This window comes from Juglans microcarpa x Juglans regia, chromosome 8S (genome assembly GCF_004785595.1).
Source record: "Juglans microcarpa x Juglans regia isolate MS1-56 chromosome 8S, Jm3101_v1.0, whole genome shotgun sequence".
Lineage (NCBI taxonomy): Eukaryota > Viridiplantae > Streptophyta > Magnoliopsida > Fagales > Juglandaceae > Juglans > Juglans microcarpa x Juglans regia.
In genome coordinates, this window is record NC_054609.1 from 9,066,828 (window position 1) to 9,078,860 (window position 12,033).

General features: G+C 34.7%; 1 protein-coding gene across 1 annotated transcript; it reads right to left on the reverse strand.

Annotated features, from left to right (window-relative positions):
- On the reverse strand, positions 1–4,426 carry LOC121244013 (FHA domain-containing protein PS1). Its single transcript, XM_041142060.1, has 7 exons — positions 3,952–4,426; positions 3,642–3,850; positions 3,441–3,527; positions 1,232–3,298; positions 987–1,122; positions 489–877; positions 1–408 (listed from the first exon to the last, which is right to left on the reverse strand). Exons 1-7 carry the CDS (start codon positions 4,244–4,246, stop codon positions 166–168), a joined length of 3,426 nt encoding a protein of 1,141 aa, XP_040997994.1. The 5' UTR covers positions 4,247–4,426; the 3' UTR covers positions 1–165.
- Positions 4,427–12,033: the final 7,607 nt, after the last annotated feature.

Genomic DNA, 12,033 nt, shown 5'->3' on the forward strand with positions numbered 1-12,033 from the left:
GACTTGAAAAAAGCTAAATTTCAATTTTGATCATCGCTTGTTCAAAAAATTTTATAATCGGTACCAGCTACTGCAAAACAGGCCAATTCGGAACAGCTCCCACTCCTCTTTCTCAACAGAGAAAGCAGAAGATGAGGAAAAACTGAAAAGAAAAAGTAAATTGTTTTAGCTGACTGAACTGATCCGCCCATATTGAGAGTTGTGGTACAGAATAAGCTTCAGACCCTTTGCACTTTCTCCTTTTGCTGACTTCTTGAAGGGGCAGCGACAATACTGTTCCCTTAAAACCATATCATCTAAATAAGACCATGTACGCCCTCTGGGAGAGCTGTCAGCCCACAAGAACCTCTCAGAAAAGGGGTTAACCAGGCTCTCACGGAATTGGGGCGCTGTCTCACAGATTAAACCCTGAAAACAAGAAGAAAATGTAATCTAAATTGCATATTATTTAGGAGGGGAGAAACAGTTAGTGGAGATATTAGATATACCTCTGCCATGGCTTTGATTTTCAGAGTGACATTGTCACTTAGAAGGACAAGACGTCCCTTAGTGTTTGTTTTCCTGATTAGCAGAGCACAGTCCAGGATATGGTCTTCTGCTGTTGGTGAAACAATTTCAGACAAACTCCCATGGCTTGAAAATAGCATTGAGTTTGCTATGCCATGAGAAAAATGCACCCTTCCATCACTGTAACAAGATTGAGGGGAAAGGGGAGGGGTAGGAGCAATCATACTTCCCTCCTCCGATGAGCTCTGCACATGAATCCACCAAGTTTTTCTCAACATACATTCTTCAATCCATTCTAATGCTGAAGGAGCCTCTGTTGTTCTTCTGAATAGACTACAGCGCCGCTTAAGACAATCCAGTTCCCTTATGACTAATTCAAAAGAATAGTCCATATTTGTAGGATTCCAGTAAGTATTTGATGGAAAAAATTGAAATCACACAGAGGATGACATAATGGAACTGCTTAAAAACTTAGTTACCTGTTCTTGGAATTATCAAATGAGTTCCTTTGAGACCCTGTAAAAGATGTAATGACTTCCTTGACTCCTTGTTTAGAAGAGTAGTAGAGTCCACTATCATGGTCCAGCTTCTTCTGGCCTCTCCAGTGGGGTTGTCCTGCAAACGAACTTCACTTAGATGTATGTATACACGAAATAGCTACTTATAACCAAACCATAGGCATGTATTATTTAAAGAGCTATAACATTTGATTTTAGCAACTTACAGAAGAGATGTTAGTGTGCTCAAATTTAGAATTGCAGCTTCTCATAGCAGTTTCAGGGATTGAAGCATCTGGTTTACTCTTTCCTGTGGGGTCCACAAGTAAAGGTTGAAAGGGCACCCTTTCTGATATTCTCCTTATTGGCACAATCTCTTGGTCCAACCTCACTCGATTTATTGAAGCTGGTCTAGCTGATTCCCGTTCTTGACAAATTTTTTGTGTTGGGTTTCCATTGTCTAGACAAGCGGTCATGTCTTTTTCTGGACCAGGGCTTAAAATCACCTTTGAAGAGGACGATAAGCATGACTTAAAGTGCTTAGTTGCTTCAATCCTACCCTTCTTTCTGAAGGAATTCACAAGAGTTTTTGGGGTAAAATTCTCCTTATCCGGGGTAAAGATTTCTTCCTGCTCATGTAAACCAGTAAAAAGAGCCTTCGAAGTTGAGTTCTTTTCTGTATCCTCCTGACTATCTAATTCAACTTCAGCACCAATACCAGCCCTTTGAAGAAGCTCTTTTTCTGGAGGGATACCAGGGCTGAAAGTCACCTTTGAAGATGATGATGCACGTGACTGAGAGTTCTTAGTTTCTACAATCCTACCCTTCTTTCTCAAGGAATTCACAAAAGCTTTTGGGGTGAAATTCTCCTTATCTGGGGTAAAGACTTCTTCCTGCTCATGTAAACCAGTAAAAAGGGCCTTTGAACTCGAGTTCTTTTCAATATCCTCTCGACTATCTAACACAACTTTAGCATCAATACCAGCCCTTTGAAGAGGCTCTTTTTCTGGATGGATACCAGTGCTGAAAGTTCCCTTTGAAGCGGATGATGCGCTTGACTTAGAGTGCTTAGTTTCTTCAAGCCCACCCTTTTTACTCAAGGAATTCACAAGAGCATTTGGGGTGAAATTCTCCTTCTCGGGGGTATAGATTTCTTCCTGCTCAAGTAAACCAGTAAAAGGAGCCTTTGAAAGAGAGTTATTTTCTATATCCTCCTGACTATATGATTCAACTTCATCATCAATACCAGCCTTGACGTTCTTACCTCTACTCTTACCTGCACCTGTTTGGATCTTAACACTAGCAGGTTTACCTCTTCTTGACCAAATACTGCATTGTTTTTCCAATCCAATTGAGGAGCTTTCTGAGAGTTTTGCTTCAGATAGTCCTGCTGCAGCAAATACAGTCTGCATTTTTTCTTTTTCTGTACTCTCTGAGAGAACTGTAACAGTACCCTCCCCAGGAACCAAAGATGAGTCCATGTATTTTGTCGCAATAGGTACAGAATGAAGGCTTGAGATTTCCCTCATGCCATGGTCTTTCCTTGATACACTCACGTGTTCAGTTTCTTCGAGCAATTGAGCTACCAAGTGGTTCTCTTCATCACAACTTGCAGAGTCCGGGCTCACCAGCAAGTTAATTGTTTGTTCTGCTGTGAAGTTATCCTTATTTCCTCCATTGGGTAGTGATAGTAAAGCCAAGAGAGGCTGTGGGTCCTGGTTTTCTTCATTTACTTGTTGATTGATAGTCTTTTCAGGAAATTTCTCAACTGACAATGACGAGTTCTCCATGATGAAATTTTTTGACATTAGTCTTGAAGCATCCACCCAATTCGTTGCTTCTCCCTCCTGAACAAAAACTGAGGAACCTATGTTTTCCAAAGGCTTAAACTCCTGCTCTGACCTTCTTGAGGGGCTCTCCAGATTTTCTATTTCAAATAACACATCATTGACAGAGTGACGTTTTGGGCTCCAGTTTTCTTTCTCTAATTGCTGACCTTCAGTCCCCAGTATGACTCCTCCAACAGGCAGAGACAAGTCTCCCAACCCAGATCCTGGTCCAAAGTGCCCAGAACAGGGGCTCAAGATATCCCTCGGTTCACCAACAATTCTTGATGGGTTCTCATCAACTTCCTTTTCCTCACTTATCAAGAATTCAGGCAAAGGGGGAGCTGATGGTATTTCCCTGTTCCCAATCCATTCCAAGTTTACACCAGAAAATAAAGAATCTAGATCGTCCAAAATTGGATCGAGCGAGTGAATGTCTCTATTGTCAACTGAAAACCAGTTATTATCCTGTAAAACCCAGATAGAATATTTTTTTTTGGTGAGTCCAAGCTAGAAATACACAGACAAAAATCAGCTGCAAGCCTGCATGGCTACAAACAAGTTAGAAATATAAGGTTCTATTGCTTTCACCCATATATTCTCATCTCACCTGATATTTCTCTTCCTCTTTTCCTTGCACTACCAATGAATCTTTTTCTTCAATATTTTCATTTCCAATCGATAAAGGTTTCTCATCCTAACAGAGCCCAGAGATCCAAAAAGAAACGAAGAACGAAATCAGAAAAATTTTTCTACCAACAACTCGTGGTCACTCTAAATATTTTGCTGGTAAAATCAACAACTCTCTCACCTGATAAGTTTCCTCTTCTTTCTCCTTAGTCATGGACACATGCAACTCGGGTGGCACAAATGGATTTTCCAAATCATACGCGCGGCTCATAGGAATCCAATGCAGCCTATAGAGTCTGCTGGAGCCACCTAGCCTCACTGTATCACCCTCCATTAGCTCCACGCATTCCCCCGGCTCCACCTTCTTCTCCGAGACCCAGGTCCCATGCACTGAATGACCAAGAAACCATCATGAGCTTGGTTTTTATCATAAAAGAAAACCCAATATCACAAACCGAAGAAAAACTTCGAAAGTGAGAAGAAAGAATTACCGGACGATAAGTCCATGACAGAGAGCCGTTGCTTACAGGCTTCTGAGTGGATTTGAAGGTGGAATCTGCTGATGCTGGGATGAGTTAACATAATGTTGCAATTGGGGTGTCGTCCTACTGTCAAGATTTCTTCGTATTCTTGATCTGGGTTCTGGGAAACAGAAGATAGTGACGACGGTGCTGGATTGTTGACGATAAAGATGTTCTTGAGTATGGCACCATTCTTTAGGACTGTGAACACCGGGATTTTCCTCTCTCCTTCTTCATGGGGTTTGAACTCTTTCTTGGCATCCATAGATGGGTAGGGGGGTTTGGCGAGGGATTATAAGGATCAGGGAGTTCGAAACTTCGAATTCGTGAGGATTCCCGGTTGGTAGAGAGAAACAGAGACAGACAGATGGGGGGGATCTTTTTTTTTTTTTATAAAACCGGTGAAATTGGAAAATTTTCTTTTGCGACTGCCCTTCGGCGTTCCGTTCCGATTAGGGTGATGAAATGGAGCCGTTGTACTGAATTTGAAATTCAAATTTATTTATTTTAGAGCAATAGTCCGGGAGTGAAATGTAAGTCTAGGTTATTTTAATTTTAAATTTTTTTAAAATTATAAAAATATACCTCTTAAAATAATATTTTTTTATTTAATAAAAGATTTATACATGCAGTTTTCATTTGAGAATTGTAAATAGAATTTCTCTTTATTTGATTAGGTGGTATTATCATATTCAACCCTCTATCATTGTCAAAAAAGGAAAAAAAAAATCATAAAAGAGAAAAAAAAATATGTAATATTAAATACTGTTATGGAACCTACAATCTCTGCATGATTTTGAAAAAATAATAATAATAATTTTTGTACGTATTTATTTATTATTTTATTATTATTTTTCATTACTATTAATTACTATTTAATATTTTATCATTATTTTTTTATTATTATATACAGAATACATGAGAATATTTCACTACCTAAACGTAATATTTTTTCATTTTAGGCCCTGTATGGTTTTATAGATGGTCTCAACATTTAATCTCATCTCAACATTTAACACCATTCAAAGATAAACACTTTTCAAACAAATTTATAATTTTTCAATTTTTTCATCTAATCATTATTTACTTATTATAATTTTCTAAAACTTTCAAACAAAACATAAAAAAATAATTAAAATTTTACAAAGAATAAGGCTATAGAGCAGCTCACTATAGCACATCAGCCATAGCACACCTAAGTTGGCTTTTTTTTTTTTTTTTTTTCCTTTCCTTCTCCTTTCCTTTTTTTTTTCCCCTCTACACAGCACATCAATCTACTGTAGCACATCAGCCTACCCACACGTCAGGTGTGTTGCGGCTGCAGCCAACAGTAGACTGATGTGCATATTTATTCTTTTACAAATTTTAAAACAAAAATTATATTAAAAAATTATATTTTTTAATATTTTTATCTTATTTTCTAAAATCCTATAAAATATCTTATTTCAAATTATTTTACTATCATTCACAAATAATTTCATTATTATTTATAAATTTTTTTATTTCATCTTATATCATCTCATTTCTGTAATCAAACTTGGAACTCTACCCCTCGCTATACCTCCCCTTCGAGCCACAGGTGGTGGCCAAGACCTCACCTCCTAGCCTTATTTTATTTTCTCCAAATTACTGTGTTTTTTTTAAAAATAAATAATAATTATTACAATTGTAATTTATTTTTAGGAGAATAAAAAAAAAAATATTTTTCACTGGACAGCCTCATTGTTCTCCGTTAACTAGAATAGAAGAAATCCCTAACACAACGGTTTAAATTCAAAACTAATGATAATAATGAAAGTTATTTTAAAACGAGAAATTATATTTACAGTCTTAGAGTATATAAGTTTTGTATATTCTTTTTAAGAAAAGTGAATAAATATATGATTCACATGAAAAAATAATTTTTTTAATAATAGACTCTACTCTTTTTCAAAAGATGTATTCATATTTATATACTCTAAAACTATATCTATCATTACACTTAAAAAAAATGGATCAAAGGTGAATGTCAACCTAGACAAAGCAGATGGATTATTTACTGAACTGAAAATGAGAAGGAGATTAAGCTAAAAGGGCATTTGGCGAACTCAACTCCTAATCACCTGCAAGTAGTGTTTATTAAGGTGACCTATATTACTGATACTATTGCAAAGACAATTTTGGAAGAGTCCTTTGTGACTCGAGCATTCCTTTAAAAAGAACAAAATGTCTCACTTGATCAAGTTAAGTAATGCCTACGATGTGAAATTCAAATGTTAATTGGATCATCGATCCTAGGCCACGAGTTGTCTAACCCAAGCGTGGACTGGGTGGCCTAACTAGATCATTCAACCTAGCTAGGTGTTGTCTACCATGTTGAATATCCCCATGAAGTAAGTATGAACCTATCATGACTTCCCATGAAGACTTGGAGGTCAATCATTTGTTAACCCCATGGATATGTGAAAAATTAGCTTTGTCAAAGAGGAGGGAGGATGAGTAGATTTGGACTTCCATTACGTGTACCACTAGAAGAAAATAGGTCATTTCTAGCGATTTTATGATCGCTGCAAAAAAGCGCTGCAAATAGTCATTATTTGCGGCGATTTTACAATCTTTTGCGAAGATATATATTGCCGCAATTGATTTTTCTCAACGATTTAATAGTAAATGGAAAAGCCATTTCCGTTAATTTTTGGGACAGTTACAATACACAAAAATCGTCGCAAATAGTAATTTTTTGCAACGATTTTTACTTATTGCTGAAATTGATAAAAAAAAATACTTTAATTTCGTCGAAGATGCAGCAAATTAAAAATCGCCGAAAATGCTCAAATGCAGCGATTAATAGGAGTATTTGCGACGATTTTTAGTGCTAAAAAAGACTTGATTTCTTGTAGTGACAATAGAGGTTATTAATGGGGTTTCTAGGTCAGTTTCAATGGTAAAGGAAGAAAGAGGATTGAAGATAGAGTTGGATATATGTGAGTCATGAGGGTCTTGATGAGAGAGAACAAGTCGTAAGTGGGTTTAGCTTCCCCTACCTCAAGCAGAAAGAATACGTGGTATTGTGCTTTGACTCTACAATGCACAATCTATTTCTTCTCTTTGAAATTTTATTAATGGACTCCCCACCATAGAGAGAATCTTTCCCAAAAAAAAAAAAAAAACCAAAAGGAAAGTTCAAGAGGTGCAAATTGCGAAGTATTCATGCGAGAAGGCATTTCTTGTTTGAGGGTTGTGATAAGAGGACAAGCCTTGAGAGAGTTTCACTTTATTTGCCTCAAGCAAAAAGAATATGTGGTGTTGTTGTTAGACTCTTCACATCCCCTTTTGTTGTTCATTCTCTTTGTCATTTTCGGGATTGATCTCATCATTAGAGAAAAACTTCTCAAAAAATAAAAACGCTGTGTTTAGATGTTGAACTGAGTTGAGTTGAGTTGAGATGATAAAATATTATTAGAATATTATATTTTAATAATATTATTATTATTTTAGAATTTGAAAAAGTTGAATTGTTTATTATATTTTGTGTTGAAATTTAAAAAAGTTATAATGATGAGTTGAGATGAGTTTGCTAACCAAACTAAATAATTACTTGCAAAAAAACCCATTGAAACCCTAAAATTATGTGGGAAGCCAATGAGGAGATATGAATATAGGTTATGCAATTTAGGTTTTGGGTTTGCAATATAAGAATGGAAAAGAAATGGAGGTTGATCCATTTATGAAATGAAAGTTGATGGATCTTTTTTTTTTTTTTTTTTTCAAAATGAAACGACACTTTATTATTTGTTGATGTGGCAAGTACCAACAAGTTACATAAATTATGTGCGTAAAACATTCATTTGTTTAGAATTACTTTATAGTTTATATCTCATACATTTCATTTTGGGTACTTATAGAATCACCTCTACTTCTTTTTTTATCTATACAAAATGAAAAAAATTTATTCATCATCTATTTTCTCATCATTCTCTCATTATCCGGTTATGATGTGTCATTAGATGATAGGTTCACAAGTGAAATATAATAAATAATTTTCAATCATCTAATACCCTACATACATATATATATATATATGGCATGTGGTACGTGAGAATTTTCTATGATCTTATGAGGGGTATATATGGTATCCTATGATAAATTGAAAATACTATATATATATATATATATATATATATATATATATATATATATAATACTTGACATTACGTGACAATTACCCTTTACTAGTTAAAGCTTTCCATGTTATCACAAACTTGTTATATATAATTAAAAGTTTATTATAAGCATCGTAATTCTAATATATAGATACCTATTTGATCAGTAACTGTGGAACCAAGTGCAAATTAAGCATGGGGTAATGGGATGGCAATACTATAATGTTGGCAATTATACGTTGAATTGGTTGAGATTCCAACGATGTTTTCGATGAAGAATTGCTTAAACTTGTTGAAAAGTATTAATGCTAGTACCGGATACATTTTTTTTTTACAACTACTTCAAATTAGATGGAAAATCAAGATTACAAAAAAAAAAAAAAAAAAAAAAAAAAAAAAATCTTAAAATAGGATGCGAAGTAAATGTCCTGTTTACACCCTCCAATTATAGGTTGACACCTCATCAATATCTTGTACATGAATAAAATGTAGTCACCGACATAGAATTATTGAGAAAATTATAAATATATTTAAATTAAAAAAGAAAAAGAAAAGGGTTTGAATAATTGGGTGGTTTGGCCGCCCAGATCAGGGTGCGGCTTGCTACCCCAAAGTGGCCAAAATCACTTCTTGCAAGGTGGCCTCAAGGTGCTTGTACACATTCTAGACTTTATATATCCTAGTATTACTCTTTTTTTTTTTTTTTTTAAATAATGATAGTTTTTTGGTTCAAAATGTGACTGTTCTATACATCCTACCTTTAAAACAACTCTATTATGAACTGATAAGTCTTTAAGATCTTGTCCTCGAAGCTTTTCCAGATTTTCAATAAAATTTGCAATAGTGATAAATGTGTTAGAAACTACGATCTATCGTATGACTGTTCATCCAGACAATGTTTTTTCCCATCTTGGTCTGAAAATCGGGAAATCGGATTACGGTTCCGAGTTCCAGCCCAGAATAGAACTCAGGTTGCAAAATCTGAGTACGCCTGGTTCGGGTACTGGATTTTAAACCAGGAACTCGGCACTTTTTTTTTTTTTCCAGTTCGAATCAAGAGATCCTAATTCACTCTGCCGATCCACTTGCAAAGCATGGCGCATTAGACATTAATCTATTTTTTTTTGTTAAATAGGCATTAATCAAATAATAGATGTGCGTAATAAAAAAAAAATGCAAGCGGCGTAATGTTCACCCTCCTATCTACACTAGACGTCCCGAAATCAGAAATAATGTGGCCGGTTTAAACCCAACACATTTCACCAGAATAAGAAAGGAAGCTCGCATTCTTGTATTTGGTAGACCCAAAATACCATCCCTCTCTTTCTCTCCATCTGTGCCTTTGCAGGTTTGCCGTTTGCATTTCTGAGTCTGGGAGTATTCAAATCATCATCACATAGAGCCTTCTACTGTTGTTGTTCTTGAAAAATCAAAAAAAAAGAAAAAAAAAAAAAGAGTGTTCCAGCCCGGGTCTAATCCGGGCTAACCCAGTTTGAGTTCCGATAAAGGTGGGAAGCTGACACCTATCTTGCCACCCAAGAGAAATAACTCTGACTTTTTCAGAAGCCCTAAGAGTTGGTCTATACAACTACCCATTTCCTCACATACGGCACACAAATTCTGATTTTTTTTTTTTTTTTAAATTCTAGCTAAACGTGTGTTTAGATAGAGAGAAACACACGTTCTTCCTCCCCCCACATTCTTCCTCTACCAATGGCCTCTTCACGTCCCACCATCACGTTTTTCCTCCGCCAGCGGACTCTTCACGTCCGGCACCGTCTAGGACCGCTGAAGCAACGACTGACCCACCGCTGTCTGCTGGTGAATCTTCTCCAAGAGGTTTTTTTTCTCTGTTTTATAATCTTTGAGAGGCAAACTATTTAAGGAATTTCACAGGTTTGTTTTCTTTGTTTAAGTGTTTTCTTTGCCTTTTAAGATAAGTTTTTCAGATTAAGTAGATAAAATTTTTGGTGATTTTCTTTGCTCAAGTTATGGTTTTTTATGTGAATCTTGCAATGCCTTTCTTGCCTTTATTTGGGCTTGAAGAAGCAGAGAATATTGTAGTTAGTTTTCTAATTAGCAACTAATTATTTTCTGGGGTCTTATTGTTAAATTTTTTTCTTTCTTAAAAATCTTTCAATGAGGGTATAATGACGTTATGATTTTTCTTTGCTCAGGTGGTTATTTCAGTTCAACGTGAAAAGTTTGGATTATGGTTTGGAGTTTTCTTAAAAGTACCAAAAATTACAATAAAGTTTAGATTTTTCTTTGCTTTTATTTTTTGTCTACTTCCTATTGAATTTTATGAACTATGACTTGGCTATATAATCATCATGTAAAATGTAACTATTGGAATTGGCTATCGGAAGTTCATTACATTAACTTTTTTACTCTTTTGTCTATATATTTGATATGTTTTATTTTCCAATTTGTTTGGAAACTTGGGACTTGGGGTGTTAGTGCAGGGTAGTTTTTTCGATGCATTGTATAAGAGTGAGAATTATTTTTTTGATGCGTTGTATAAGAGTGGGAACTATATTTTGGATTCAAATCCAAAATTGAACGATTAGAGCCGTATGTAGAATATTAGTTGGAGTTGGGTATCTGATTACGCTCAAAAAATAACGCGGTAGTTGTAGCACAGTTTTGGGGTGTCGATTCCATAGAGAGACAAATTAAAAGAATAACAGAAGGAACAAAAAAACTAAAGAAAAATATGAAATGATTAATGGAGAACAAAGATTAATTTTAGATACAAATTAAAGTGAAGCAAAGTGACTAACGAAAAAAGTATTCAAATTTGATAAACAGTAAAGCATCGGGAATCACTTGCACAAATTTGATATTTTAATTATTCTTAATTCTTTGAATAACTCAATTGAGAATTCAATTCTCAAAATTTCTAATCAGAAGGTATATATTTATAAACCAAGATTAAACCAAATGTAACCATTTGAAAATCATTCACTACTTTTAAAATAAGTAAATTATTATCACTATTGAGAAAATCCAATGATGACAATATACCCAGCGATATTGTAGCAAAGAATTCAATCAATATAGATAAATAATTGATCTAAACATAATCAAAGAGCTAATCCATTCAATAGACAAAACATGACTGAATCTATAAACAGAATAAATTCTATGATTATTTGGAGAAGAAAACATCAACAATAAATTGAAAATGATAAAACAAAAGAGTTTTAGTAATTGAAAATCAAATACATAAATCAAAAATAAATTAAAAATATCATCTAATGTGAAAGTTCATTCCTAACCCTACTTGAGAATTTAGTTACCCATAAATATAATAGACAACAAAAATCTCAAGAGAAAGATAAAGCAAACGGCGGCCATTGAAATTAATTTCATCTTCCCCTCTTCAAAACTAAGCCGTCTCTCCCTTTATGAACTCTCAATTTCATGCTAATAAAATGCTTATATAGGGTAGGAAAAAACCCTAATGTCTTCATATTCCAGCATACAAAATCGCCTAAATTTTAGGACTCATCTTGGCAACCACGTACGCATTCAAGAGTTCGAATTTGGAAATCCTTATTACATACAACTTTGTAGCTCTTTAAGATAGCTTTCCTACACATCAAGAATAGTATCAATCATATATTTGAGCATAAAATTATGATCAAAATACTAAAGTATGTACAAGCTGTCTTCTAGCGAATTTCAGATTGACTTTTTCTCTTTGATCTGAATTACTCTCAATTACTCTCAAATCCCATCATTATCTTTATTTGAAGAGTCCTACACTCGTTGAAAGTTCTTAGGTTATTCCAAAGTCTTGCCTACTTGAAAGTCTTTTGAATTTGATTGGGTTTGGACTTGTTCTTTTATAGGCTCTGAAATTAAACATAAAAATCTACTCAGAACTATCTCAAAGTAAATAGAA